This window comes from Rhinolophus ferrumequinum, chromosome 21, assembly GCF_004115265.2.
Source record: "Rhinolophus ferrumequinum isolate MPI-CBG mRhiFer1 chromosome 21, mRhiFer1_v1.p, whole genome shotgun sequence".
Classification (NCBI taxonomy): Eukaryota; Metazoa; Chordata; class Mammalia; order Chiroptera; family Rhinolophidae; genus Rhinolophus; species Rhinolophus ferrumequinum.
This window is the reverse complement of record NC_046304.1, coordinates 16493155-16521051: the sequence shown is the minus strand read 5'-3', so window position 1 is coordinate 16521051 and position 27897 is coordinate 16493155. Positions and strand designations below refer to the sequence as shown.

The 27897-nt window shown below is 37.7% G+C and overlaps 1 protein-coding gene across 2 annotated transcripts in view; it reads right to left on the bottom strand.

Annotated features, from left to right (window-relative positions):
• Positions 1-464: 464 nt before the first annotated feature.
• YWHAE (tyrosine 3-monooxygenase/tryptophan 5-monooxygenase activation protein epsilon) overlaps positions 465-27897 on the bottom strand; it is a 42173-nt gene continuing 14740 nt past the window's right edge. The window contains exons 2-7 of one of the 2 annotated variants that reach the window (XM_033090214.1): positions 13041-13240; positions 9946-10052; positions 9089-9295; positions 5859-5995; positions 3068-3112; positions 465-1402 (exon numbers count right to left, since the gene is read on the bottom strand). In XM_033090214.1, the coding sequence (XP_032946105.1) occupies positions 3105-3112; positions 5859-5995; positions 9089-9295; positions 9946-10052; positions 13041-13240 (659 nt within the window). In that variant the 3' untranslated portion in view covers positions 465-1402; positions 3068-3104. The remainder of the gene's footprint in view (positions 1403-3067; positions 3113-5858; positions 5996-9088; positions 9296-9945; positions 10053-13040; positions 13241-27897) is intronic. The other variant, XM_033090213.1, reaches the window with a different exon arrangement.

The following is a 27897-nucleotide window of genomic DNA, read 5'->3' as shown; positions in this document are numbered from 1 at the left end:
TATTGTCAACCATGTGTACGTGCAGAGCTGAGTATTCTTCTCTGCTTAGTGGTGGTAGCGGCGGGGGAGGAGGGATTTTACTCCAGCCTGATTTTCTGACATATTCAGCCATATTTGGTTATACAATCCAAAACTCCACGCTAGAAAATGATCCATAGTTACACTGTGTATTAAATATACATTTGTACTTTAATGATGAAAATAAATACGATGCTGCTACTTGGTTTAGAAAACAGGATAGGTAATGAATTGACTTGGACTACACTTAGTGTTCTTCACAATCAGGTTACAGATTCCTCCCCCCCCCCAAAAAAATATACATCATCTTTGGGAAACAGACAGTGATTTACGAAAGAAAAGAGAGAGAGAGAAGCGATCTCTTCAGATTCAGGCAAATAATACCATCAATGTGTTTAGACTAGAGATTTTATTTTAGAAAGATAAAGGATGGAGGCGCAATAATATTTGGCATTTTTAATTTAGGTTTGTTTTATTTAAGTTTAATGTTAATTCCATGCTGTGTTTCAGTAAGAACAATACAGATTCTGTATCTGTGGCTCCAGTCAGATATCCAGTAGTACAAATTAGCTTCAAGTTACACATACTGAACAAAAGAGGTTGAGCGAGCGAAGGAAAGGGGGGGGTAGGAGAGAAGGAAGGAGAAGAAACAAAGAATTGAACACGCATGCAGGCTTTTCCATACCACCTTCAATGCTAACCTGCTTCAGAGGGAGAGTAAAGTAGGCAAGAATGAGCAGCCACGGATTGTTGAACTGTTACCAGCACCATGCTTTACAGCAACATTTCAGCAGAGTTTGAAACACTTTTTACAGCAAAACCATTACAGCAAACTTCCCAAACAACCTTTAACCACCTCAAGCTAATTCTCAATTAGTTTTAAACATTGGTATAAAATTCATTTAAACAATTAGAAAAGGGAAAACTGATACCACATATGCCTCTACAGTGTGATTAACCTCTCTCTTAGATGCTCTCATCACCTAGAAGCCTAATGGCTTTCAAATGCAATTTCCATTTCTAATGGTGATCTTGCCACATCTGGCAGGAGACAATACAGTAATGCTGAAAAAGCCTCTATGCAGTCCTGTTAGTGTCTTAAAGAACCTAAAAGCTGGGACCAGTAAAATCCACAGAAATTCATTCTTGCCTTTAAGAACTTTTGAAAACTGTTTTTAAAAAAAACCAACAGGGCAGGAACCTAAATTCTGAGACCAAATGTAAAAGTCAGATTTGGTGGTTCTCAGTGACAATGGGGGAATTTCCAAGGAGGGGTGGGATGGGAAGGAGTGGGGTGGTCAGAGATGGTTTCTCTTGTTGGCTTTTATGTCTCACTGATTTTCATCTTCCACATCCTGCAGCGCTTCTTTATTCTGCTCTTCACCTGCAAAGAAGAATGACAGCGAATTATTTCACACTGACTCATTCAGGCTGGCGTGGTCATCAACAAAGGTACCATTCCAAGCACCAAGACTCCTGATGTTTGCTACAATTGGTATTAAACACAGACAAGCAAAGGACTTCTACCATCCTGAGATACCAAGCCAACAGGTGCTGCTGGATCAAGGTCCTAAAATGGTCAATACTCATGATGAAAAAATAAACTGTCGCATAGTAAAAGTCGTTTTTATGCTAAATAAGCTCTTCAAGTAGACAGCCAAAGTAACCATATTATTAAAATGATTTTCAAGCTTTCACATGTATCTTGTGTCAAAATACTCTTTCTCAATAACCTCACCTCTTCAAGAATCAGGAGTTTTTACAATTTTCTGTAAAATCTAATTTACCCACAAGCTGCATATCAGAAATACTTCAATAAAGAGAACTGAGCAATAAAATGCTCCAAAGGACTTCTAGAGTTTTAGAAGGAAAGTTCTGCTTTTGTGAATATTTTATATTTTGTATCTTGGCCAGCTACACCAAACCATAACCAGATTTCTCAATTCAGAGTGAAACAGCATGTTCAAAGTAAACCAGACCACTGAGGTTATTAAAGAAGGGCATTTGGACCAGTTTTCTCATGCCATTTGTCTTTTCCCTTTGAACATGATTAGCCTAAGGAGTTTCAACTGCACTGTGACATGCAACAGAAAGCCAGCCTATTCATTTATCTATTAATAAGCATTAATTAAGTCAGCCATAATAAAGAAGCATGCAGGCAGGCTTTCACTAAAAAATAAAACAGGTAAAAGTTACATTCTTTTGTGCTTTAACAAATCACTTATAATCCCAACATACTACTAGTTTGAATCAAAATTGAAAAATCAACGAACCAATCCAACAAGCATAATACGACAGTTCAGACAATCCATCCATTCATACTGCTTGTTAAATTACTTAATTAGAATGGACAAATAACACTGAGCCTCGCTGCCTACAGACATAAAGCATTTACCCTAAGGAATGCTTTTCGCAGTCTTAAAGACCTTCGTATGATAAAGAATAAATGCTGTCACAGCAACAAGGGTTAAGTAAAGATTAGTTTTAAGTCATTTAAAAATTCTCTTTGTGATAAAAATGTTTGACATTGATACGTGACTAAAAAAGTACTGGAGGTACACAAAAATTTTTGATTTATATAGAAAAAGACATGCAAAGACAGACAAAAATAACCATTTTATCGAGGAAAAAAAATGATGGACCACACCCAACTGTTCGTTCCCCAAAGAACAATAATGTATTCAAACTTAGGAAATTATAGAACATTCACTCTCATTTTTAACAGCAATACACTGCCCAAATATGGTTAACATACAACAATAGAGCACACTCTAATTCACTCATAAGCAAACATGAGTTGCCAAAAGTTCCACGTAACTTTGGCATAAAAAAATATTGTCAGGTAAATCACACCCAACAAGAGGTAGTTGGGGGTGGAGGTGGGTGGGGGTGGGTGGGAAAGGGCAAGATCATGAATGTCTTAGAAAAGTTTTGCATCCTGGAATGTAGAACAGGCAGTTTTGTAAGCAAAAGGATGATGATATGCAGGCATGATTAGTGAAGAACCAAAACTAAAAGCAGAATTCACTGTGCCATGATAATGACTTACAAAGTAGTTTTTAGGAAAGGAAGAGTTGGATTTTCCTTTAGGAATCTATATTGCAAGGAGAAAGGGAGGGAGAACAATCACATGAAAGCAACATTACAAGAAAAATAAACCGAGAGAGCAGGACAAAGGAAAACATTGATGATTTAAGGGAGTCAGATTTTGGTCTTTTTACTTTGTATAAAACTTCACTCTAAGAAATGATGTTTCTTTTACCTTTAAGAGGATATCCTCTTAAAAGGTATACAAGAGAAAAAAAGGGTTTTCTTGGATATGTATTTCTTTGTTTCTAGATTCTGGAGGAGGAGGAACAGGCAGAGAGAGCACACATTTCTTCTCTGTGGACTTGTGTATGAAACAGTCCTCTGATCACAGGTTAAAAGGACTGAAATCATTGATGAGAAGTAGTGAGCCCTTTAAAGAATTATGTTCCAACACAGACAGACATTAACATATTCTGCAGTTAAAAAAACATTAACAGGGTGTAAGTAAAAGCTTGTGAACCACATACATTTCTTCCTTTAGAAATCTTCAATTCAAATTGTTTCATGACAATCAGTGAAGTAAAAAAGGAGAAAATCATCTAAATAATCCTTAAACTAAATTCAAGTAACATCCTGGAAAATGCCAATTCCATGACAAATTCTTCTATATTCAACATTAATTCTAAGTCACAAAACCAATTTAATAAAACATGTAATACTACGCCATTTAGAAAAACCAGAAAGTAATTTCCTAGTTACCCCCAACAATTTGTAAATTCAGATTTTATTAAAATGCCAAGAGACTCCTTGGATTTTCCAGCATTAAATTATGTTTCATAATTACAACATTTTGTGACAAAGTTCTTAAATGAAAATTAGTCTGTTTTAATCAAATTTAACCAACCATTCAATTTACAAAGTGATAATAAGGAATTGAAGCAACTAGATTTCACTAGATTAAAAAAAACTTTTAGGATTAAAGAGAAATATGCTAAAATGTTTAATAAAACATCTTGGACAAAGAACCTTCCCAACTACGAAAACTTTAGTTTAAAGAAAATATCCTATTTTTAAACGACTCATTTCATAAAATGATACTCAATAACCAAGAAAAGGAGTACCTTTGGTTCTGTATAAAAAATGGAGTGACACCAAGTTTTCTTTGATTAATTCTTGGTTATCAGTGAACAAAAAGAGCACTAGAAAAAAAAACTATTTCTATTCAATTTTGTAATCTAACAACTTAGTTATAAGAGCTGGCACCAAATGCTAAAAAAACAGCATATCAACCAGGTCATCTTCTCTGTTATTTTTACCCTCAAAAAAATGTCCCCAGAGGTCAGAGGGGTATAGCTTACTTATTAGGTCAATACCGCTTACCAAACTCCCCACATGCTTTCCTTTTATCCCCTCAAACAGTCTTCTCTGAGCTGAGAGTGACTGACGAGTCCACAGCTATTTGGCCAATTCTTCTTAGCAGTTATTGTTATAGAATACAACAGAATTTTACAGCTAGAGGGAACCTTAAGTCATTAGTTTAGAGACAGTAAATTGGTTTTGAGTCCCACAAACTGGTAGTGGTTGCATGAAGTTGTGTTGAAAAGTCATCTGTGGTTCCATCTGGCTTTGTTGGAAAAGTGTACAAGTAGGTCACACATGCTACATATTTCAAGCCAGTCCTAGTTAAATATCTAAATACTGCATAGAGCTAGTGAGCTCTAGAAACTGAGTCACCCAATTCTCACGTTAGCATCATAACCCAGGATTGAGTCTAAAACCTGACTCTATCCTTCCAGAGTAAGGAAACTAACAATATACGAGGCCTTGATACCCATTTCCAGAGGTACCTTGAAAAGTATGCTGCTTCCAAACAGTTACAGTATGTTGGTTTGACCATCGGAGACTACACCTAGCCTCAAACAATGTAACATGCTACAATTTGGGGATCGCACCCTGAACTGACCTGCAGCTAAAACTGACAACAAATTTTTTGTTTCCACTCTCTACACCACCACCGCCAACTGTAAAACGATACTATCTCATAATGGTCACATCGCACTAGTTTGTCCTCCCCCGGCTCAATTATCTATTGTGTTGAAAATGATTCTTCGGAATGGGCAGAATAAAATCTCCTCTAAAAGTAAAAAAATGTGAAAAATGTTGGGCTTTTTACATTTAGAATAAACATTAAGCTCTCCACCCCATTATAAGATTAAGTTCTATAGACTACTTTTAGTAACTGTTTACTATTGGAAACTCTAAAAAATAAAAACAGATTACACCAGACCTCTTAAATAGGACCTAAGGGTTGGACATTCCATTTGCTCTATAGAATCCAGGGGGAAACAATTCCATGTTTTAGAAAAAAGGTTTCCAGATGCTTCATAAATGTCTCCTAATACCATCTAATTTTAAGCTAAGAATACCACTCAGCCAAAGCAGTGATCATGACCTTAGACCCCTAAAATTGAATTGGAAGATACAAAATGAATTGCTTCCTCTCCTCCATCTTTCAAAACACAGTGTAAGAGAAGAGGTAGTTTAGCAAACATTATTAATTAGAGGCCAAACTTTTAAATCTTTAAATATTAACAAAAGATCTCCTTTTCCAAACAGGTCTTTTACTTTGTCATCTTACAGCCCAAAACAGAAGACTATACTTTGCTATCATTTCCTGAAAAGGCACTAATTAAAATTTGATAGTTTGGAGGATAAGCTATGAATCTAAGCTGTAGCCTGATGTAAAGAAATACCAAGGAATTTCTAAGAGTAAGATCCAACAACTGAAAGAGACTTCGGAGTTTCCTTACCATCACCCTGCATGTCTGAAGTCCATAGTGTCAGATTATCACGTAACAACTGCATGATAAGTGTAGAGTCCTTATAGCTTTCTTCACTCAGCGTATCCAGTTCTGCAATTGCATCATCAAAAGCTGCTTTTGCCAACCTGCAAGTATTTACAGAAATGTATTACAAAAATAAGCTCAAGTCCAGAAACAGAATTAGAAATGACATGTTAGATATCACTCTTTTCTTCAATTATCCCACAGTATATAATAGTAACACTGAGTACTTGGATTTAGGCATTGAAATAAAGGAAAATTAACTTTCTACTTAATTTTGTGATCTATCAACTTTGGAGCTAGTGGAACTTTTGGAGCATCACCTCGCCTATCAGTAAATAGATTATATAGACCAAATTCCAAACTAAAGCACCACCAAAATATATGAATAAAGGTATTTCCAAGTTCTAATCAATAGCTCACTTATTTAATAGTTTTAATACAAAAACATTTTTTCAAGAAATGTTAAAGGAAACCAAAAAAGGGACAATACAGAACCCGTGGAAAAGTGATCATATAAGTTATTTACTGTAATTTAAAAGAAACAAAATCCACATTTATGGAGAACTGTGTACTATGCACACCAAGTGATACTGGACACTGGTGGTGAACAGAAAAGAGCAAAGAGACATAATCTGAGTCCACAATAAACTTTAAACGTCTAGAAATAGAGGACTGACACATAAATAACTACTATGAAAAAATGAAGGGCTATTCTGAACAAAGTGTTTCAGGGACCCAGAAGCAGGAACAAATGGGGAAGTCAAAACTGAACTAATTTAGGGCCAGCCCGGTGGCTCAGGCAGTTGGAGCTCCATGATCCTAATGCCGAAGGCTGCCGGTTGGATTCCCACATGATCCAGTGGGCTCTCAACCACAATGTTGCCTGTTCGACTCCAACTCCCGCAAGGGATGGTGGGCTGCGCCCCCTGCAACTAACAACGGCAACCGGACCTGGAGCTGAACTGCGCCCTCCACAACTACGATTGAAAGGACAACAACTTGACTTGGAAAATATCTTGGAAGTACACACTGTTCCCCAATAAAGTCCTGTTCCCCTGCCCCAATAAAATCTTTGAAAAAAAAATTGAACTAATTTAATGGGTAGGAAAAGAGCAGAAATGGCACACTTCAGATTAAAGCAAAAACCTGAGCAACGGCATGGAGGTGACTTATCTGAAGCCACCCATGTATGGGACAGCTAGACTGGAGAATGACAATGAAAGACTCAACCAATACTATAAACCAAACGTACAGCTATATCTTCTTCAGTTAAGACATATCTATTTGGACAAACTCAACTAGCCGTTTAGAATGTTTTTAGATGAATAATGGTTTGCATTCAAATGAATCCATCTTACACTAGGAAAATCTCTTTCATGGAATAGCTAGTTCTTACATAACTCAAGAATACTGAATGTACAAAAAGGACAAATACAGATGACCCTTGAACAACATGGGTTTGAATTGCATGGGTCCACTGATACATAATTTTTATTCAATGAATAGTATATCAGAAAAAATTTTGGAGATCTGCAACAATTTGAAAAAACTCACAAACCACATAGCCTAGAAATATCAAAAATATTAAGAAAAAGGGGCTGGCCCGGTGGCTCAGGCGGTTAGAGCTCCATGCTCCTAACTCCGAAGGCTGCCAGTTCGATTCCCACATAGGCCAGTAGGCTCTCAACCACAAGGTTGCCAGTTCGATTCCTCGACTCCCTCAATGGATGGTGGGCTCCGCCCCCTGCAACTAAGATTGAACACGGCACCTTGAGCTGAGCTGCCTCTCAGATGGCTCAGTTGGTTGGAGCACGGGCTCTCAACCACAAGGTTGCCCGTTCGATTCCTCGACTCCCTCAAGGGATGGTGGGCTTCACCCCCTGCAACTAAGATTGAACACGGCACCTTGAGCTCCCGGATGGCTCAGTTGGTTGGAGTGCATCCTCTCAACCACAAGGTTGCCGGTTCAACTCCCGCAAGGGATGGTGGGCTGTGTCCCCTGCAACTAGCAACGGCAACTGGACCTGGAGCTGAGCTGTGTCCGACACAACTAAGACTGAAAGGACAACAACTTGACTTGGAAAACAGGCCTGGAAGTACACACTGCTCCCCAATAAAGTCCTGTTCCCCTTCCCCAATAAAATCTAAAAAAAAAAAAAAAAACCAAAAAACAAACAAAAAAAAAATTAAGAAAAAGGATATCATGTATGTGATGTATGTGTAAAATATATGTATTTTCCTTATGGTTTTCTTAGTAACATTTTCTTTTCTCTGGTTTACTTTATTTTAAGAATACAGTATATAATACATATAACATACGAAATATGCGTTGACTGTTTATGTTACCAGTAAAACTTCTGGTCAAAAGCAGGCTATTAGCAATTAAGTTTTTGAGGAGTCAAAAGTTAATATAGATTTATCACTGTGCAGGGGGAGGTCAGAGTCCCTAACCCTCTTATTGTTCAAGGATCAACTGTATATTACTCCAATTATATGAGGTACTTAAAATAGGCAAACTCAGAGATTACCAGAGGCTCAGGAGAGGGGAATATGGCGTTACTGTCTCACGGTTATAATTTATTTCAAGTGATGAAAAAGTTTTGGAAATATATAGTGGTGCCGTTGAATTGAACATTTTTAAATGGTTAGAATAATAAACCTCATATAACGTATATTTCACCGTAATTTTTAAAAAGTAAAAACCTATGCGCATAAAGATATTCCTTAAGTTGGTTATTTATATTAAAAATTGGAATAGTTTAATACATCAATGAGATAGAAAACTATTTAAAAATGTAAAATACAAAATGGTATGTATAAGAGCAGAAGCATTACTATATTAAAAATATACCTACAAAGACTGAAAGCTAATATACAAAAATGAAGACAATTTTATAATTCCTCTCTCACACTCTCTTAATAAGTTAGAAATTTTTTAATCTACTAATAAAATTTTTCCCCATCAACATAATTATCCTGCTATCCTAGTGAATTGAGGTAAGTCTGTCTTGAATTGAGGTAGGTCTGTTTTTACATTATCCAAAATATTTTCACTGAGAGCCAAAAGAATTCTTTATTGCACGGCCAAACCTTCAAAGGCAGTCCCAGGGAACAAGACAAAAAAACAAACAGCTCTTTCCCTTTGTAACTTTTTTCATGTTCACCATGAGAGCTTTTATTCTTTCTAGACTTACCTGCAGGCACGGTCAGGGGAATTAAGAATTTCATAGTAGAATACGGAGAAATTGAGAGCAAGACCTAAGCGAATAGGATGCGTGGGTGGAAGTTCTGTCATTGCAATATCACTAGCAGCTTTATAAGCCACTAGGCTGTTCTCGGCAGCCTCCTTCCTGTCATTTCCTGTGGCAAATTCAGCCAGATACCTGTGGTAGTCCCCTTTCCTAAAACAAAACAAAACAAAACAAAAACAGAATTAGGAATAATGCTTTTTAAATGAAAAATAAACTTAAAAACTTTCTATGTAAAAGAGATTTAAACAATCAACAGATATATTTAAATAATTTTAAAAAGTCTTTTTCAGGAATGACTGACTCATCTGTTTAGTTTTCCTCCTTAGAGATTTCAGATTGCCAAACATAAGCAAAATCTTGAGAGATTAATGAAAAATCTTAAAATAAAGTTATCACTTCATAGACTAAAATTAAATACCAAAGTGGTTCCAAAGAATGTCACAACAGTTTGCTAATCATGAAATAAAACTTCTGTATAAAAATGTTAAGATTAAACTAGATAAGCATTGCTGTAGCTAGGGGGAACCCCACACAGGTAAATGAATGTAAATAGGTAAAGCAAACACCTTGGTACATTTTTACAGTTAATAGTGTGACCATCTAAATGCAACAGTAATACTTCATTACCACGTAATTTGCAGATGAGTGTACAAAAATTAATTTGAGAATTACTCCTCCCATATATAACTATCCTTCCAACATTAAACAACTATTCTTAAAGTTGAAAACCTACATAGAAAAAATGATTCTAAGAAGGCCAACATTTAATCTGACATTTTCCCTTCTAATATAGAACCTACATTTTATAATAGAAAACCTTGGACTCGCCAGTGTTAGCTGCTGGAATGAGGTGTTTGTCCAGTACATCCAGAATGTCACAACAGATTAACTTTAATTCAGTCTCAACCTGGAGGAAAGAAAGGTCAAAAAGTGTTTATGTCTAAGAAATTATATAAATTATCGCACATTCTACCTCTCGTTCTGAAGAAAGCCATGTTAAACAGAGTATGCATTCCTGTCTAAATCTCCACCTACTCCTCTGAGTAGAGAAAAGTTGCCTCGAGGTTATAGAAATTTTCTTCTTTCTAGTGCTATTAGTTAAGTGCTTTTTTTAAAAAATGAATTCATAGCTCAGACAGAAGAGTGACACTGATTTACTTCTTAAGTGCTGTGCACTTGTATTAACTTTTTAAATGAGGTAACAACTATTGTCTCCATTTACATGGGAAAACAAAGATTACAATATTTGCCCCAAGTTCACCAACTTAAAGAACTTAAGAGGCAGAGCTAGGATTTGAACCACGGCAGTCTGCATGCCTACCGTCAGTTTACAAGGGATGGAATAAAACTTCAAACCAATGCAATTTGCTTGCCTCTAGTGCTCAGATTCCTGATCACTGCCATGCTCAACAGTCAATCACTTCAGTGGTGGAGATCCATCGCCAGTTGTGGCACCAAAACGCTTCATACCAAAATAAATCATTTATCATGCCAAAAAGCACACCACCTCCCCCACACACAGACATATACACGAAGTCTGACAATTAAGTTCGCGAACTTGTTGCAATCATGTTGCTAACCTTTTTTATCAGAGGGATTATTTATTATGAATTTGTACTAACTAGACAGTTAACGACATTTACTATTTGGAAATGCTGACAAGGTTACGTGAAAAAGTTAAACAACCTGAACTTTTCAGCAACAATTCATGGCTCTTGCATCACAACAATGCACCAGCTCACACGGCACTGTCGGTGAGGAAGTTTTCAGCCAGTAAACAAATAACTGTATTGGAACACCCTCCCTCCTCACCTGATCTGGCCCCCAGTGACTTCTTTCTATACCTGAAGATAAAGGAAGACACTTTGATGACATTCAGGACATCAAGGTTAATACGACAACAGCTCTGATGGCCATTCCAGAAAGAGTTCCAAAATTGCTCTGAAGGGTGGACTAGGCACTGGCATCAGTGCAGAGCTTCCCAAAGGGAGCACTTCGAAGGTGACCGTAGTGATATTCAGCAATGAGGTATGTAGCACTTTTTCTAGGATGAGTTCACGAGCTTAATTGTCTGATCTCGTATCTTGCTCTCCCCGTTTTCTATTAATTTAGTGACCCTGCTGAACCTTTCCAAGTTCTTCTCATGCTCTCTGTAACCTACTTTCCTTTGTAAATAATTTTCCCCCTCTCTCCTTTCCTATGATCTTATCCTGACCCTAAATGAAACTAGCTCTTTCCTGAATAAACTACCTCCCCTGTGGCTTTTAAAGTAGAGCTTGCTCTAGAAGGAAGATTTCTGAATTTTCTTAGGTCCTCTGACTCGGTATAACTGCTCTCCTATTCTCCAAACCCCTCTTCCTTGGAAGCACATCCTTTAGGTTCTAATTTCTCAGTTTCTGTCATCAACAGAATCTAATCTGGAAGCCCTGCATCCACCCTGACTATCTACAGCCTACCTCTCCAATTCTTGGTCTCACACCAAGGTAGTATCACCCATGTTTCTTTCAACACAGTTCCTTGATCTCAACTCCATTACCTTCACTTGTCAGCACCACTAACTGTGGCTGCTCTATCCTAGAAGTCTTAAATTCTAACATTTCACTGCTGGGCTATAACTTCCGTTTTTAGTTATTTTACTCCTGTTATTCCTACATAGGGACTCATTAAGACCTTCAGCCTCTTGAATCTTTCATCTCCCAATTTATCAGTACCTCTCTACTTCCCATTTCCTTTCCTAATTAGCCCAAATCCCACATCTAACACACAACACTTCTCTTTCTTCACTTTCAACTTTCTCATTTCCTCACCCGAGACACCAAACTTGTCTGACAATCTATAGTCTTTGTTCCAACACATTTGAGGGTAATAGTCACAGTGAGACCAGCTCACCAAGCTTCTACGTGAGTTAAGTTAATCAAGTTCTTCATCATTCAGATATGTTAAGCACTCAGAACCTTAGTTTTCCCGTCTATAAATTGGAATAATACCTACCCTTTACAGGGCATGTTTAAAAATTAAATACAATATCGTGCGCAATTGCGTACATTATAAATATCTCCCCACTCAGAACAGTTTCCAGCACAGCTGGAGATAGTCAACTGTGGTTTCCCTTTCCCTCCCCCTGACGAGCTCACTCCCACGCTCCTGGGTGCCCGCTTCTGTAATTTCCCTCGCTGCACTCTGTGTTCATATACCTACATCTTCCACTAGGCTGCTTCTCCACAGCAGTACACCTGACATTTGGGGCTCATCTGTTGTTGTGGGGGGCTGCCCTATGCACAGAACATGTTTAGCAGCATCCCTCCTCCTACCCACTAGATGCCAGTAGCACCCTTCAAGTTGCAACCACCAGAAATGTCTGTGGACATTGCCAAATGTCCTCTGAGAAGCAAAACCACCCTCTGATTGAGAACCACTATACTGTATCAATGGCTAGCAAACCTCTTTGACCAAAACCCACAGTAAGAAAAATATTATATAAATGTATATAAACATATGAGAGAAAAATATTATATAAATGTATATAAACATATAAAATATATAAACATATAAACAAATAAAAATATTTGTTAAATTGCCGAGTGGTAATTTCAAATCACTCTATGAAGTATTTTGCAGTTACAACAATAAAAACAAAGATTAAATTAGTTTTTCACTGGTGCGGTGCTCAAAATTGAACACCTCTGCAGCTTCCAGGGAAAAAAGTTCTCCACCGCTGTCCTAAAATATTATATAGCCTGTAATTCCTAATCCAGGTGAGTAAAAGATGCAAGTCCATTAAAATAGAAAATATCTATTACACATGTATACAACAAGTGTATACTATGTTGAGATCTAAAATATCCAACACCTAAGGCACCTTTCTTTCAAGATATCCAGGATATGACAATCTCACCATTTGCCGATATTCCCGAATCATTTTTAGTTTGTCTTCTCCTCCCTTGTTTTCTTCTTTCTGTTCAATGCTGCTGATTATTCTCCAGGAAGCTCTTCTAGCTCCAATCACATTTTTATATGCAACAGATAGGAGGTTTCTTTCTTCAACTGTCAATTCCACATCCATCCCTGCTACTTTCTTCATTGATTCCACCATTTCTATACGAGAAAATAAAATAGACCGTAAAAACTAAGTTTTGTTAACACATCTCGTTTCAGTAGGTCTTTTTTCTGTCAAGCTAATATAAAATTAAAAGTTTTAATGAAAATACAATAAAAACTAATGTGAGTAAAAAACTAAAAGCAAGTAAAAGAAAGTAAACTAAGAGCCTAGAACAAGAGAATGTGAACTATATGTTGTGTGGAATCAGAACAACTTCAAACAGTACCTAGTAGTACACAGTACGGTTTGGCAGCCTCTCGCTCATATTAAATAAGGTAACTAGGAACACACACCTACTCATTTCCCAGTAAAAATAATTGAGCTGGCAGTTTAAGACAAAGATTAAAAATTCACAGGTCTAACATGTATTTTCTTCCAAATAAATTATTTCCAAATACAAATAAATTATGTTTCCCAAATAAGAGTTATAGGAGGAAGGGGAATTCACTCACACAGCAAACACGTCCTGAGCATTTGGTTATAATCTTTGGATGTTCCCATCCTTCCCCCTTCAGGACACTGCACATCTCCTATGAATTCATTCACTGGCAAAACTCTTGATGGTTCCTATTTGTTACCACTAGGTGGCAAGCAAATAAAGAGGCCCAGATAATCCTTGGGAGACCCCAAGTATAGGGAAAAAAATAGGTAACACAATGCAAAGGAAGAACCAGAAACAGCTCAGTAAACACTAACTCAATAAATATATTAATGAAAACTGCTTTTCGAGAAAACTACACGCTGTATTACCAGTGGCTCTCCAACTTCACTGATTCAGAATTTCGGTGAAGAGACCCAAGGGCCTGCATTTTAACTCGCATCCTTATAGCATTCGTTAACACTCTAAGCATAAGCATACCTTAAGGTATGACGCAGACGGTGACTTTATGAAACACTGCTTAATGGTATGTTAAATTACGTGTAATCCCAGGAAAATACCTGTTTCAAAAAATTATCATTTCAGGAATATGTTAATAAAAATAGTAAGATGTAATGTCTTTGAAAAACAGTTTACTAGTTTCTTATATAATCCAACACCCTAAGAATCAGCAACCCCACTCTTAGGTATTACCCAGTAAAAATAAAAATATAAATAAAAAATGTATATTCACAAAGACTTTTACACAAATGTTCACAGCAACTTTATTCGTAATAGCCAGAAGATGAAAACAACCCAATTGTCTGTCTATATGATGGACTACTCAAGAATAAAAATGAATTAATTTCAAAACTTCATGCTAACTGAAAAAAAACAGACCAAAAAAACAGTATGATTCCACTTGAATCAAGTTGTAGAAAATGCATAACTATAATGCATAACTATAAAGACAGAAAGCAAATTAAGTGGTTTCCAGGGTATGGGGGTGAAGTGAGGGGCTTGTGTGCAAAGGAATACAAGGGAAATCGAGGTTGGGGGGGAGGAATAGAATTGTTCTACTGTGGTAACAGTTACACAACTTAATGCATGTATCAAAACAATGATTTGTACATTTATAAGTGGTATACTTTATCGTATATAAATTAGACCTCAATAAAGCTAATAAAGCAGTTCTGAAAAATGCAGTTTTTAGAAAGTGCGTTTTTAATATACATACAGTCACAGGATGTGGAGTAAGAATAAGAATAGTCAGTGGAACTGTAACAGCTGCTATATACCCTGTCAAAGGGGTAGTAGCTTGGGGGAGAGGGGTTATCACTTTGAGAGAGGTGTAACTGTCAATTACATTGTTTTGTACACCTGAAACTAATTTTTAAAAGTGCGTATTTAAAAATGCAGTTCTAAAACAAGAAATATTAGGGAATATGGTAATAAGACAATTTATTTGTAGGAGCCTAAAGTCATTCATTTCAAACATCCAATGTTTGAAAAACCATAGTCATGGAAAAAAGGCTAAATTTAGGGCCAGTGGAGTAAGGGTTTCATTTCAAGCTCACTTCTACACTTACTAGTTGATTGTCAAAAACTAACAAACAAATCAAACATACCTCAGAGGTAAAACAAATTCATATATACAGAGAACAAACTGGTGGTTGCCAGGTGGGAGAGGGGTTGGGGGACTGAGTGAAAAAGATGAAGGTATTAAGTACAAACTGGCAGTTACAAAATAGTCACGGGGATGTAAAAGTACAGCATAGGGAATGTAGTCAATAAAATTGTACTGTGTTTCCCCGAAAATAAGACCTACCCCGAAAATAAGCCCCAGTTAAGATCACTGGCCAGACGGATGCATTTAGCACGTTATGACGATGTTCCAGAAGATGATGACATGACTGTATTTGAATAAATGTAGATTGTTGTACATGAAAAAATAAGACATCCCCTGCAAATAAGCCCTAATGCGTCTTTTGGAGCAATTAATGTAAGACCCGGTCTTATTTTCGGGGAAACACGATAACTATGTATAATGCCAGGAGGGTACTAGGCTTATCAGAGGATCACTTCATAAGTTATATAAATGTCGGGCCAGCCCGATGGCTCAGGCAGTTAGAGCTCCGTGCTCCTAACTCCGAAGGCTGCCGTTCGATTCCCACATTGGGCCAGTGGGCTCTCAACCACAGGGTTGCCGGTTCAACTCCCGCAAGGGATGGTGGGCTGCGCCCCCTGCAACTAGCAACGGCAACTGGACCTGGAGCTGAGCTGCGCCCTCCACAACTAAGACTGAAAGGACAACAACTTGACTTGGAAAAAAGTCCTGGAAGTACACACTGTTCCCCAATAAAGTCCTGTTCCCCTTCCCCAATTAAATAAATAAATGTCTAACCACTATGCTGTACACCTGAAACTAGTATAATAGTGTTGACTGTAATTGAAAATTTAAAAAAATTAAGAAAGTAAACCATTAATTCACTTTTCTAAATTGGTCCCCCAAAAACAATGAAAAAAATAACCGAGCTACACCAAAAAGAATATTAATTCTTTAAAATTGTAGGACTTTGCAGCACTGTATGTGGCAAAACTATACACAATATCTAAATCCATCAAAAATTTAATAATGACCTGTCTCTGGGTACTATTCCAGATGGTCTAGATTTTCTTCACATTTCTGTGCTTTAAAATTTTTCAACGAAGAACAGTATTTTTAAAGTGTGGGGGGAAATATATTTAAAAGACTTAGTATAGACTACTATCCCTGAATCAACTGTATATAATTCCCTTCATTTAGAAAGCCACAAAACAATGCACAAAAGACTGATACAACTACAGAAGCAGCAGTTACCCACTTTTATTAACAGCTTTATTGATCTGTAATTCACAAACAATTCACCCATTTAAATTGTCACTACAATTTTATACAACCAATTTTATCACATTTTCATCACTTGAGAAAGAAAAGCTCCATAACCATTAGCAGTCACTCCCGTTACCCACAACTCGCTCACTGCAGGCAACCATTCATCAATCTACTTTCATCTCTATGGATATATAAACGGAACCATGTAATATGCTGCCTTTTATGACTGGCTTCTTTCACCTAGCACGTTTCAAGGTTCATTCATAGTGCAGCACCTACCAATACTTCCCTTACTATATGGACATACCACATTTTATTTATTCCCTTCATCAGTTAATGGACATTTGAGATGAATTTCCTTTTTTTCGGGGGGGGGGGCCTATTATGAATAATGTTGCTGTGAACATTCATATAAGTATGCTTTCAAGTCTCGTGTGTGTGCATACATACACACATATAACACCTAGGAGTGGGAACTGCAGGGTCACATGGTAACTTTGAGGAACTGCCAAACTGTTTTTAATAGGAGCTACACCATTTTTACATTCCCACCAGCAGTATAAGAGGATTCTAATTTCTCCATATTTTCACCAACACTAGTTTCCTTTCTTTAAAAAAATTGTCATCCAAGTGGGTATAAGAGTGGTTGGTATCTCATGGTTTTGATCTGCATTTCCTTGCTGGCTAATACTGGTGAGGACCTTTTCACGTGCTTATTGGCCATTTGTAGATGTTCTGGGGAAAATATTTATATGCTTTGCCAATTTGTTAACTGAGTTATTTGCCTTTTTACTACTGAGTTGTAGGGGTTACTTGTAAAACCCCAACTATTCCTCTTCATCTTCAGCAATTTCCCCATTCCTGAAGGTAGCAGATTAAGGGATAGTGGAGTAGCAAAAGTCCAGAAGAGGAAAGAGCCTTCCTACTACCACTAAAAGTTCTACAATCAACGCTTTGTACAAATTATGACTATAATGAAGCTCTTATGATAACACTGGTGTCATCCTTATCACTTTACCAGCAACAGAAACATGATCTGAACTGTGATGTAGCCCACAAACTATGTTAAAGCTCTGATTTATCCCAAGTCTAGAAGGACCACACCCTAAAACCTCCATCAATAGAGGATTAACACCAATTATATTCACATAAATTTCTCAACACAACTAGCATTTCATGAAATCATCTTAGCAGCAACCATTTCATCAATGTGATTTAAGCATTTCTGAGACAGGGAAAACGGTCAAATCTGTTTACAGCAAGTACGATCATAATTTATGACCAGAGAACTGCGACTCATGGTTAAATCACTACTTGTGGATGCAAAGCCATTTTGGTACATGAAGTTTGGGCAAAATAAAATACAATTTCTGGGACTTCTGTTAGTTTGAGGTCAATGGGTAGCTGAACATCACTACTGTTACAGAAACTCTGGGACATATAATCCCCACAACCCAAAAAGGGCATCTTAAACATACTAATTAAAACTGTTTTGGGGCGGCCGATGGCTCAGTTGGTTAGAGCGTAAGCTCTGAACAACAGGATTGGCAGTTCGATTCCCACATGGGCCAGTGAGCTGCGCCGTCCACAGCTAGACTGAAAGGAATGAGCTGACCTGCCAGAGGGGCAGCTCGATGGCTCAGTTGGTTAGAGCACGAGCTCTCAACAAGGTTGCCGGTTCGATTCCTACATGGGATAGTGGGCTGCGCCCCCTGCAACTAAGATTGAAAACAGCCACTGGACTTGGAGCTGATGGGCCCTGGAGATACACACTGTTCCCCAATATTCCCCCATTTAAAAAAAAGGGGCAGGGGCCTATGGTTCCAGGTCACTTCCCCTTCACTGTGAGCTAATAGCCTAGTTAGACATTCATTACGTTAAACCTGTTTGCCTCTATTTGTTACTGGACTATTCTCCCAAAGAGTCAAACATTTTTCACCCAGACTTTGACTTTGGTTCTTGGTTTTGCTCTTTGAAGTATTTACACATTCATTCAGTAAATTCATTCATAAATAAAACACCTCATGCCAGGCACTGTTCCAAATGCTTTGCATGTACAAATGCATTTAATCTTCTCAACAGACCTTTGAAGCAGGTACAGTATTATCCTCATTTTATACAAGCAAATTAATGTAGAGGTTAAACTTGCTCAAAAATCAAATTCAGTAGATTACAACACAGGCCATCTGACTCCAGAGTTGTGTTTTGATTTAATCATATTGCCTCAGATTTGGATTTTTGTTTGAATTCATCTGTACAGGGATCCTTCTATTTGCTTTTACAAGAACAGATTCAAGGGGAAGGGAGAACAGATTCAAGATAGTTTCAATGACAACTAAGACACAAGCTCTTATTAATTCATTAAAATGTGGTTTATTCCTGCTTAGAACATACCTTTTCACCTCAGTTACCCACCGGCAGACGCCTAGTAGAGAGTAGATATTCCCATGCCACTAACACCTCTACATCAACATCCCAAGATTGTCTCTGAAAGCTGGTAAAACAAGTCTCTCCTGAGTTTCAATTATCTTTTAAAAACAATGTACAAGATCGACAAGGGGGCACATCTCCACTTATCAGACTGACGACAAGCTACCACAAGGCCTAATTCTATAGTTCCTAGTGAGATCCAAGGTCAGAATGGAAGCAAACTGTTCAGAATCGGCCATGGGGAAAGGAGAGGGCTCTGTACTGGCTGAGAGGATTCATATGCCTTGTACCAAAACATACCAGCTCATAACCATAATTTCTCCCAACGGGAAAAAAAATGTTTGTCAGCTGTTACAACACACAACCTTGACTTTAAAGACAGAAAACTGAAACTAAGAGTAACCTGCCTAGAGCCACACAGCTAATAAGTGGTAGAACCAAAACTCAAACCTAGACAATCAAACTTAAGCACCTGAGATCTTAACAACCACATTCAACTAACTTTCCAAGTAGAGTGTTCATAGAAACAAATTCTTAAGTCTAAGAACATCGAGGGTAATCACCCTGAGTTCCGCAAGAGCCTTAGCATCAAACACTGCCTTAAAAAGGTTCAGTCACTTAAGCTTCTGAAGGTCCTGTGTTTACTTTACGTAAAAGTGATCAGTAGGCCAATGACCTTTCCTCTTTGCCTACGAATCTGTTTATCTGCCTGGATCAAACTCAAACATCCTATTCTGTGAAACCTTCCTATGCTCTCCAATCCATGTTTGTATTTCCCTATATTAAGGATCAGTGTTCTTCTTCCCATCAAATTTTACCTTTTTAAAAGGACATGAACTGTGTGTATCTTTCTATCTCTATAATCCTAGAAGAACACAATATTTAATGCCACAAAAGGCACACAAATACTTGAAAGAATGAAGAGGGTAAGACACTATGTTAAATTGAGATTGAAAAATACATTCTGGGGGGCTTGACTGAATGTCCTAGGTAAATGAGACCTGTTTAAGAATCCTCTCTAGATAGAACCAGATTCTATACAGTCCTTTCTCAGTAATTTCAATAGGCCCTTTGCTGCAGCCCATTTTATTTAGAAGAAAATTTTATTATGTCTCTCCCTAAAAAAGTCTCTGAGGCCCAAAAACCATCCTGATGTTCGTTAAATGTATCGGGGGTGCCAAAAAAATGAATACACATTTTAAGCGATGTTAACCCTTTGGTCAACGTTGCTCAAGCAGTAGTTCGCCGTAATCAGAAGTGTCTGGACACTGATGGTCCCACTTTGAGCACCTCTTGTAATTACGGAAGTCAAACGTGACTTGTATTCATCTTTTGTTATCAGTATATAGTAAGTTTTTTTTCCTTTCTTAAAATGGTATTTTTTTGGCACCCCCAGTATATAAGAGGGAATTCACTACAGGTGTCTTATGTTACCACATTTTAGAAAAATGCCTATACATAAAATATTACCAACTAACAAGAGTATGGTATCTAGGGGCTGCCAGGTGGCTCAGGTGGTTGGAGGGCGTTCGATTCCCACCTGGGCCAGTGAGCTGCGCCCTCTAGGTAGATTGAGAACAACAGCTGGACCTGGAGCTGGGCTGCCGGTAAGCGGCCAGTGGCCAGCATGTGCTGCCGTGAGTGGCCGGTGGTCAGTGTGAGCAGCCAGCAACCAGCACGAGATGGCGTGAGCTGTGATGACTGGCCGGCCGCTGGCCGGCGACCGACTGGCTCAGCCTGGAGAGCACAAGGCTCATAATACTGCACTGACATGGGCCAGCGAGCTGCGTCCTCCACAACTAGACTGAGAACAATGGCTTGACTCAGAGCTGGGGGGGAGAAGAGGAAGGCTGGAGGGGGAAAAAAATGACTGGCATCTCCAGAGACTTAAAATATAAAGTATCTAGTATTATATGATCTGATCTTGTATATGAAAGGACTAAAAACTGACACCATTTCATTATACAGTGCAAGAGTCAAGGTATTTGGGGATACCCTGAGAACCCTGTATAGTGTATATAGAAGCCTTACTGATTTGTCAAAGGCAGGCAGAACATATAGGGTTTTAACCTGCCTTTTATAAAGTGGCTGGCTGGTATTAAAAGGGGGGATAAGCTCATCAAAGCAATCTATAACGGAAAATAGAAAAGTGCCACTTTATACAATAACCAGATTCGATTCCCAATCAAGAGCTCCTACAGCAAAACAATTTAAGAACGAGCTCTTCTTTTCTTTAAACCACTAAGATGATCTTGCAGCTCACACCCATTAGGATGGCTACTATTTAAAAAAACAAGTAGTGATGAGGATGTGGAGAAAATGGACCTGTGCCCTGTTGGTGGGTGTGTAAAATGGTATGGTTGCTATGTAAAACAGTAAGGTGGTTCCCCAAAAAATATTTAAAATAGAATTATATGACCCAGCAATTACATCTCTAGGTATATACTGAAAAGAACTGAAAGCAGAGTCTTGAAGAGATAGTTGTACACCCATGTGCGGAGCAGCACTACACATAGCAGCTAAAAGTGGAAGCAACCCGTGTCCACTGATGGAGGAATGCGCAAGCGAAAGGAGGTGTATATATACAACGGAGTATCATTCACCCTTAAAAAGAAAGGAAATTCTACAATATGCTACAACATGGATGACACTTGAGAACATTAATGGTTAGAGAAAAAAGCCAGTCACAAAAGACAAATACTGCATTAACTGTACTTGGACGATGTCCTTAGATTAGTTAACATCATAAAGACAGAAAGTATGATGATAGTTTCCAGAGGCTGAGAGGAGGAGAGAATGGAGTAACTGTTTAATGGGTAGTTTCAGTTTAACAAGATGAGTTATTGGGACAGATGATGGTGATGGCTGCACAAAAATGTAAATGTATTAATACCACTAAACTGTACATTTAGAAATGGTTAAGATGGCGAATTTTGTTAAGTGTATTTTAACACACACACACACAAAGACTAAAATAAGTAGCTCTGCACCAAAATCTGCAGTCCCCTTCTCAATAAAAAGTAATCCAGATGACAGACGTGACCATGATGGCAGTGCAATCTTCAGATGACTGGGGACTGCTGAAAAGAAACTCCTGCGAACAACGAACATGAGAATAGACTTCAGACAATAAATTTATTTCTGGCTTGCAAGAAGACAAGCCTCACAAATCACTATGTCAAATGGAAAGAATGAGAAGTTATCGTAGGGGTGACACAAAACTATCACGGGGGAAAAGCGTGGCGAAAAAAGCAAGGTACCTCTGTAAATTGCAAAAGTGTAAAATTCACCTTTGTAAAAATTTCTTTAGACCAACTGTTAGTTATCAGGCATGGTTGTTTGTTGTTAGTTTGGGATCTATCAGAATATATTTTATATGCATACACCTGGACTGACATACAGATAAGTCTTTACCCTCTGAGATAGTGTAATAGTTCTATTAAACAAGAGCACAAAAGAGGAAGATCTATTTATTGTTAAATCAAAAATGGTAGGGTACAATCTGTACTTTTCAATAAAATGCCACCATCTTTTCCCTCACGTTGAGTTTTCCTTTATCACATGATGACTATTACCTTAGAGACACTTCACAAAATAACTAAACACTTGGAAATAATGATAAGTACAATAAAGAGAAAAGATTCATCATCACAGAAAGCCATTCTGCACTAGAAGAGAACAAGGGAAAAGAACATATATTGAAGCATCTTCCCAATTGCCGAGGAAGAGTATTTTATCCTTTGATGATAAAGAAAAGGAAAACTTAGGAAGGGAGGGTCAACAGTTTAGATTTTAAGAATGTTCCCATCTTATGATTATCAAAGAAACTATTAATACTGAGAGCTAGGATCCCTGTATGAAGATGAATGGCTCTTGTACCACATGTAGTAAAAATGTGTCTTCTGGGCTAAAAGTGAGAAAAGAGAAGTACAGCAGCAAAGGAAAACCTGATGTCTGCATGGGGGAGGGGTCTGCAACTAAAAAAATAAACAAAAAGGAACCCAGACATATGCCAGCAACAGTTATGAGAGATAGCTAGATTGAGGACCAAAGGGAGAACTAAAAGACCTAAAATAAAAGAGCTCAGGCTGGCCAGAGAACTTAACATGATAAAATGTCTGCCTTAAACATCTCAAAACAGCTCTGAAGAGATGTGGTTTAGAAATTAAGGAATGAAAAAGAAGGATCTCCACCAGAGAATTAGTGTGCAGTGTTATTATTCGTTCAAATTGAAGCACGTCACGAAAGCAAAATGTTCTTCGTATGGCATGTACATATTTAACAAACCAGCCAAAGGATGACTTTATTCATTTTTAGAGAAGCTGGCACGTAATTCTGAAACAGCTCTGCCTCCCCTAAGATTCTGGAAAGCAGAGAAACCTGGATGTAACCTACTTATTAATAGCATCTCAAAATTGAAACCACAAGAGACAGTAAACACGTTTTAAACCTTTTCTAAAGAATCAATAGCTCTGAATTGTGACTGATGACTCTGTATCCTGAAAAGATAGCATAGGTGTTCTTAGAAACAAAATTACTCCCCAAATCTCAGATGCTTCACACAACAAAGGCCGCTTTCTCACTTAAATGTAAGTGAGCATCCACCATCTCGGAGTTGGACCATTTGATACTTGAGGCTTCCCTGGTAAGGGAAGCAAGGGGAGAAATAGAAGAATCAAGAAAGGGTTTTGTTCACTGCCTCTACACACATTACACATATAATCTCTGCTCACATTTCACTGGCCAAAACAGTTCACATGACCCTGCTAAGTACAAGAAGTTGGGAAAAAGAGGTTGGGAATAATACAGTGTCTCAACATACCTTAAAAAAAAAAAAAGCCAATGAAACGACACTAAAATAAAAAAGGCTGTCAAGTAAAATCAGACATTATTTAAAAGAGCAAAGATACACACAGGACCATAGGACTATGGGCAAATAATGCAGACCACAAATTTTGTCTATGGTTAATGGCATCAAAGCAACAACTTAAAATGCCCCAAAAAAGAAAAAACAAAACTAACAAAAAAAGTCCCAAGTTGAATTGTTTTTACTGTATTTGATTATTAAAAAAAAAGTACACAACTTTGGTGGGAGAAAAATTTCCAAGGTACTAAATTTAAGAGGAATTCACAATATAATCTTTATTTAAAAAGAAATAAGTCAAAATTACACGAGAGAATCAGTCTTCACTCAGATACGTCTGATCTCATGAAATAAGTAAAGGCATTTCTGTAGAAAGTCACCTAACTCAATGTCCAAGTGTTACATTGCTCTCAAATGACCTGATGGACTTGAGACAACTTCCCAGGAGTAAGTGAAATTATCAGCTAAGCAAAATTTGGACAATCACCAAACATAGTCAATTCACAGATAATTCATTGACATCTTTCTGTTTTATAGAGTTCTAAAATATCTAAATATCTTGGTAGCAAAGAAAGACTGCTGTTAACATTTAGGGATATACAGATAGGGACTAAAATTTTTCTAAATGAAACACCATGCATTTTCTCTATCATACTGACAAATATTCTCCTAATGGAGACATCAGTTTTGTACCATAAAGCATGGAGAAGAAATTTGACTTGTCAGAGCTCCACTCTAATAAACCTATCAGATTAAGCTAGTTACGCAACATTCTCAGCTAGCTAAATTGACTTACATTGGTTGCTAAATATTAAATCCCTGCCAAATTTGAGTTTTTAGTTTCATCATAAATAATTCAGCAGCTTAAGTGTGCTCAAAGTTTGTGATGCCATCACTTGAAAAGGCTATTTGCACTTTTGTGAGTGTATTTCCAAATCACTTATGAGATCTGTGGGATGCTAAAACACAAGATTTTTACATTACTCAAAATTGTAATTCAATCTACAAAAAAATCATTTACTTTAATTCCAATAGCAGATATGTGGAAAGGATCTAAGGATGCAATAAAAACCTAAGGTTTGTAGCTTTAAGAGAAATGTATTTTCCTAGGGACATAAAATGCTATAATAGTAATCACTAGCTATGGTTAGTTAAAACCAGCAAAATGTTATGACAGTATCTTAAAAGAGTGTGTTAAGAAGACTTACAAGGAAGGAATAATTTGAAGTAAATAGTTTGGCAAGATCTGGGATTTTTCTTTAAGTAAAGGTTTAAATGGCTTAAAATGGACAAGATTAATAATTTGACATCTAAGTTCATTTAGTGTTGAGTACTAAGAAACAAACAGGATGCTAAAACAGAAAACAGGAGGTCTGGGAAGCCTCAGAGGTTCCATTCTATTTTAGTAACATTTGCACTATTCTTGTCATATCTACCTAACGCTTGCACTCTTATTAGGTGGAATACAAGGTGGACCAAAAGACACACACACTTTGAGAAACAGCATAGTAGGAAAACACCATCTTTATAGCCAGAAAGATCCAGATTAGATTTTCATTCTGGCTTGGTGTTTAATTATGTGCTATTTGACCTACGTCACTTAACCTCTCTGAGCTTGTTTCCTCATCTACAACGTGGGAGGTATCTCCTACTAGGTTATGAAAGTTAAAATGAGATTGCACAGTAAATTCTCTGGCACATAACAGGAAGTCAAAAATACGTTAAAATCCTATTCTTGGCTTGCCTGTCTTCCAAAATTACACACACACACACACACACAGAAATCCAAAAGGACATAAGCACTTAGAAAAGTGTTAACAATGTGCTTGCAGCAGTAATGAGCTAAATAAAGAACACAGAACTTAGAATCTGAAACTAATAAAGCCTTTTGTATAATCTGGCTCCATTTTTTTCTTTCAAACCCAGATAAAGGCCCATTCTTAGGCCTCATATGCTTCATCCCATAGCTGTATTTTTTTTTTTTTTTTAAAGATTTTATTGGGGAAGGGGAACAGGACTTTACTGGGGAACAGTGTGTACTTCCAGGCCTTTTTTCCAAGTCAAGTTGTTGTCCTTTCAGTCTTAGTTGTGGAGGGCGCAGCTCAGCTCCAGGTCCAGTTGCCAGTTGTTAGTTGCAGGGGGCGGAGCCCACCATCCCTTGCGGGACTTGAGGAATTGAACTGGCAACCTTGTGGTTGAGAGCCCACTGGCCCATGTGGGAATCGAACCGGCAGCTTTCGGAGTTAGGAGCATGGAGCTCCAACTGCCTGAGCCACCGGCCCGGCCCCCATAGCTGTACTTTTGATGATAGCTGTACTTTTGATGATAGCTGTACTTTTCATGATATATCTGAAAGCACCTCCTTCTCCCACCATCCAAAATCTTATCCACCCCAATAAATATCCCATCTATTACTCAAGTTATCCCTGACAACTACAGCCCATAATGCCCTTGGCACCCCTTCTCTAAAATTCCTCTATCACAGAAGTTGGCAATAACCATTCACATTTTCAGCCACAGTTCTCCTTAAACTAGACTACAAAGTCCTCTATATTAGGTATTATAACTATTTTATCATTCACAAGGGGAAATTTGTGAATGTCATTCCCTAAGCGTGTCATTCCCCAAGACACGCTAAATAAGTTAACTATTGATTAAAAAGTCAAAGAGGGCCGGCCCGGTGGCTCAGGCGGTTAGAGCTCCGTGCTTCTAACTCCGAAGGCTGCCGGTTCGATTCCCACATTGGGCCAGTGGGCTCTCAACCACAAGGTTGCCAGTTCAGCTCCCGCAAGGGATGGTGGGCAGCGCCCCCTGCAACTAGCAACGGCAACTGGACCTGGAGCTGAGCTGCGCCCTCCACAACTAAGACTGAAAGGACAACAACTTGACTTTGAAAAAAGTCCTGGAAGTACACACTGTTCCCCAATAAAGCCCTGTTCCCCTTCCCTATAAAGTCTTAAAAAAAAATTATTAAAAAATAAATAAATAAATAAAAAATAGAAAGTCAAAGAAAGGATTTACAGGAAAAATCCTTAGGAATACTTCTGAAGGGGGAGAGGGGAATTCCTAATCATATCAACTAATCAAAATATAATATAAAAATAGAGGCAGATACAGGGAGAACTGATAGAAATAAACAAGCTGTAATCAACAAAAGGAAGAGATACTAAGAAGTCCATAGGTATGCACTGCAACTCTAAACCAAGATAGTTATTAATAATGGTTTTTAAAATCAGGTTAAATTTGATTAGCATCTATGAATTTAAACTTATGTTAAATATTTAATCATTTGCAGAACAGTAGTAACCCTGCACTAAGTAATACTGCACTAAGGCAAATATATCCACATAACCATTAACCATTGTTTGTTAAAAAGTTTGACAAAAACTTGAAAAAAAGCTGTGCAGTATTGCCATCAAGATTCAAATATTCTCAAACTCAGGATCGCTGGAAATTACCTAACTGCTGCAAAAAGCTGAGATGAGCTCTAGACAGGAGCTTTACAAGGTCAACTAGTCAAACCCAGCTGTATACCCAGAGATACGCATTAGAGAACACAGACCAAATGCACAAACTTTTATTTTTATTGAAATACAGCTAACATACAATTAGTATTAGTTTCAGGTGTACATCCCAGTTATTCAATAGTACCCATCTAGCTCTATACAGTGTTATTACCACGCTATCATAATATTATTGATCTTTTCCCCCCCTTTTAATTTTCAATTATAGTTGACATTCAATACTATTTTATACTAGTTTCAAGTGTATAGGATAGTGGTTAGACATGTATGTAATTTAGGAAGTGATCCCTCTAACTAGTACCATCTGGCACTATACACAGTTTTTACCATGTTACCAATTCCCTAAACCTTACATCCCTGTGAGTATTTTGTAACTACCAATTTGTATTTAATCCCTTCACCTTTTTCACCCTGCCCCCAACCCCATTCCCACCTATCGCCCTGATTGATCTAATAACTATCCGGCACCATACATAGTTATTACATTATTATTGACTATATTCTTTATGCTACACCCTACATCCCCGTGACAACTGTGTAATAACCAATTTGTACTTCTTAATCCCTTCCCCTTTTCACCCATCCGTAACCCCCTCCCATCT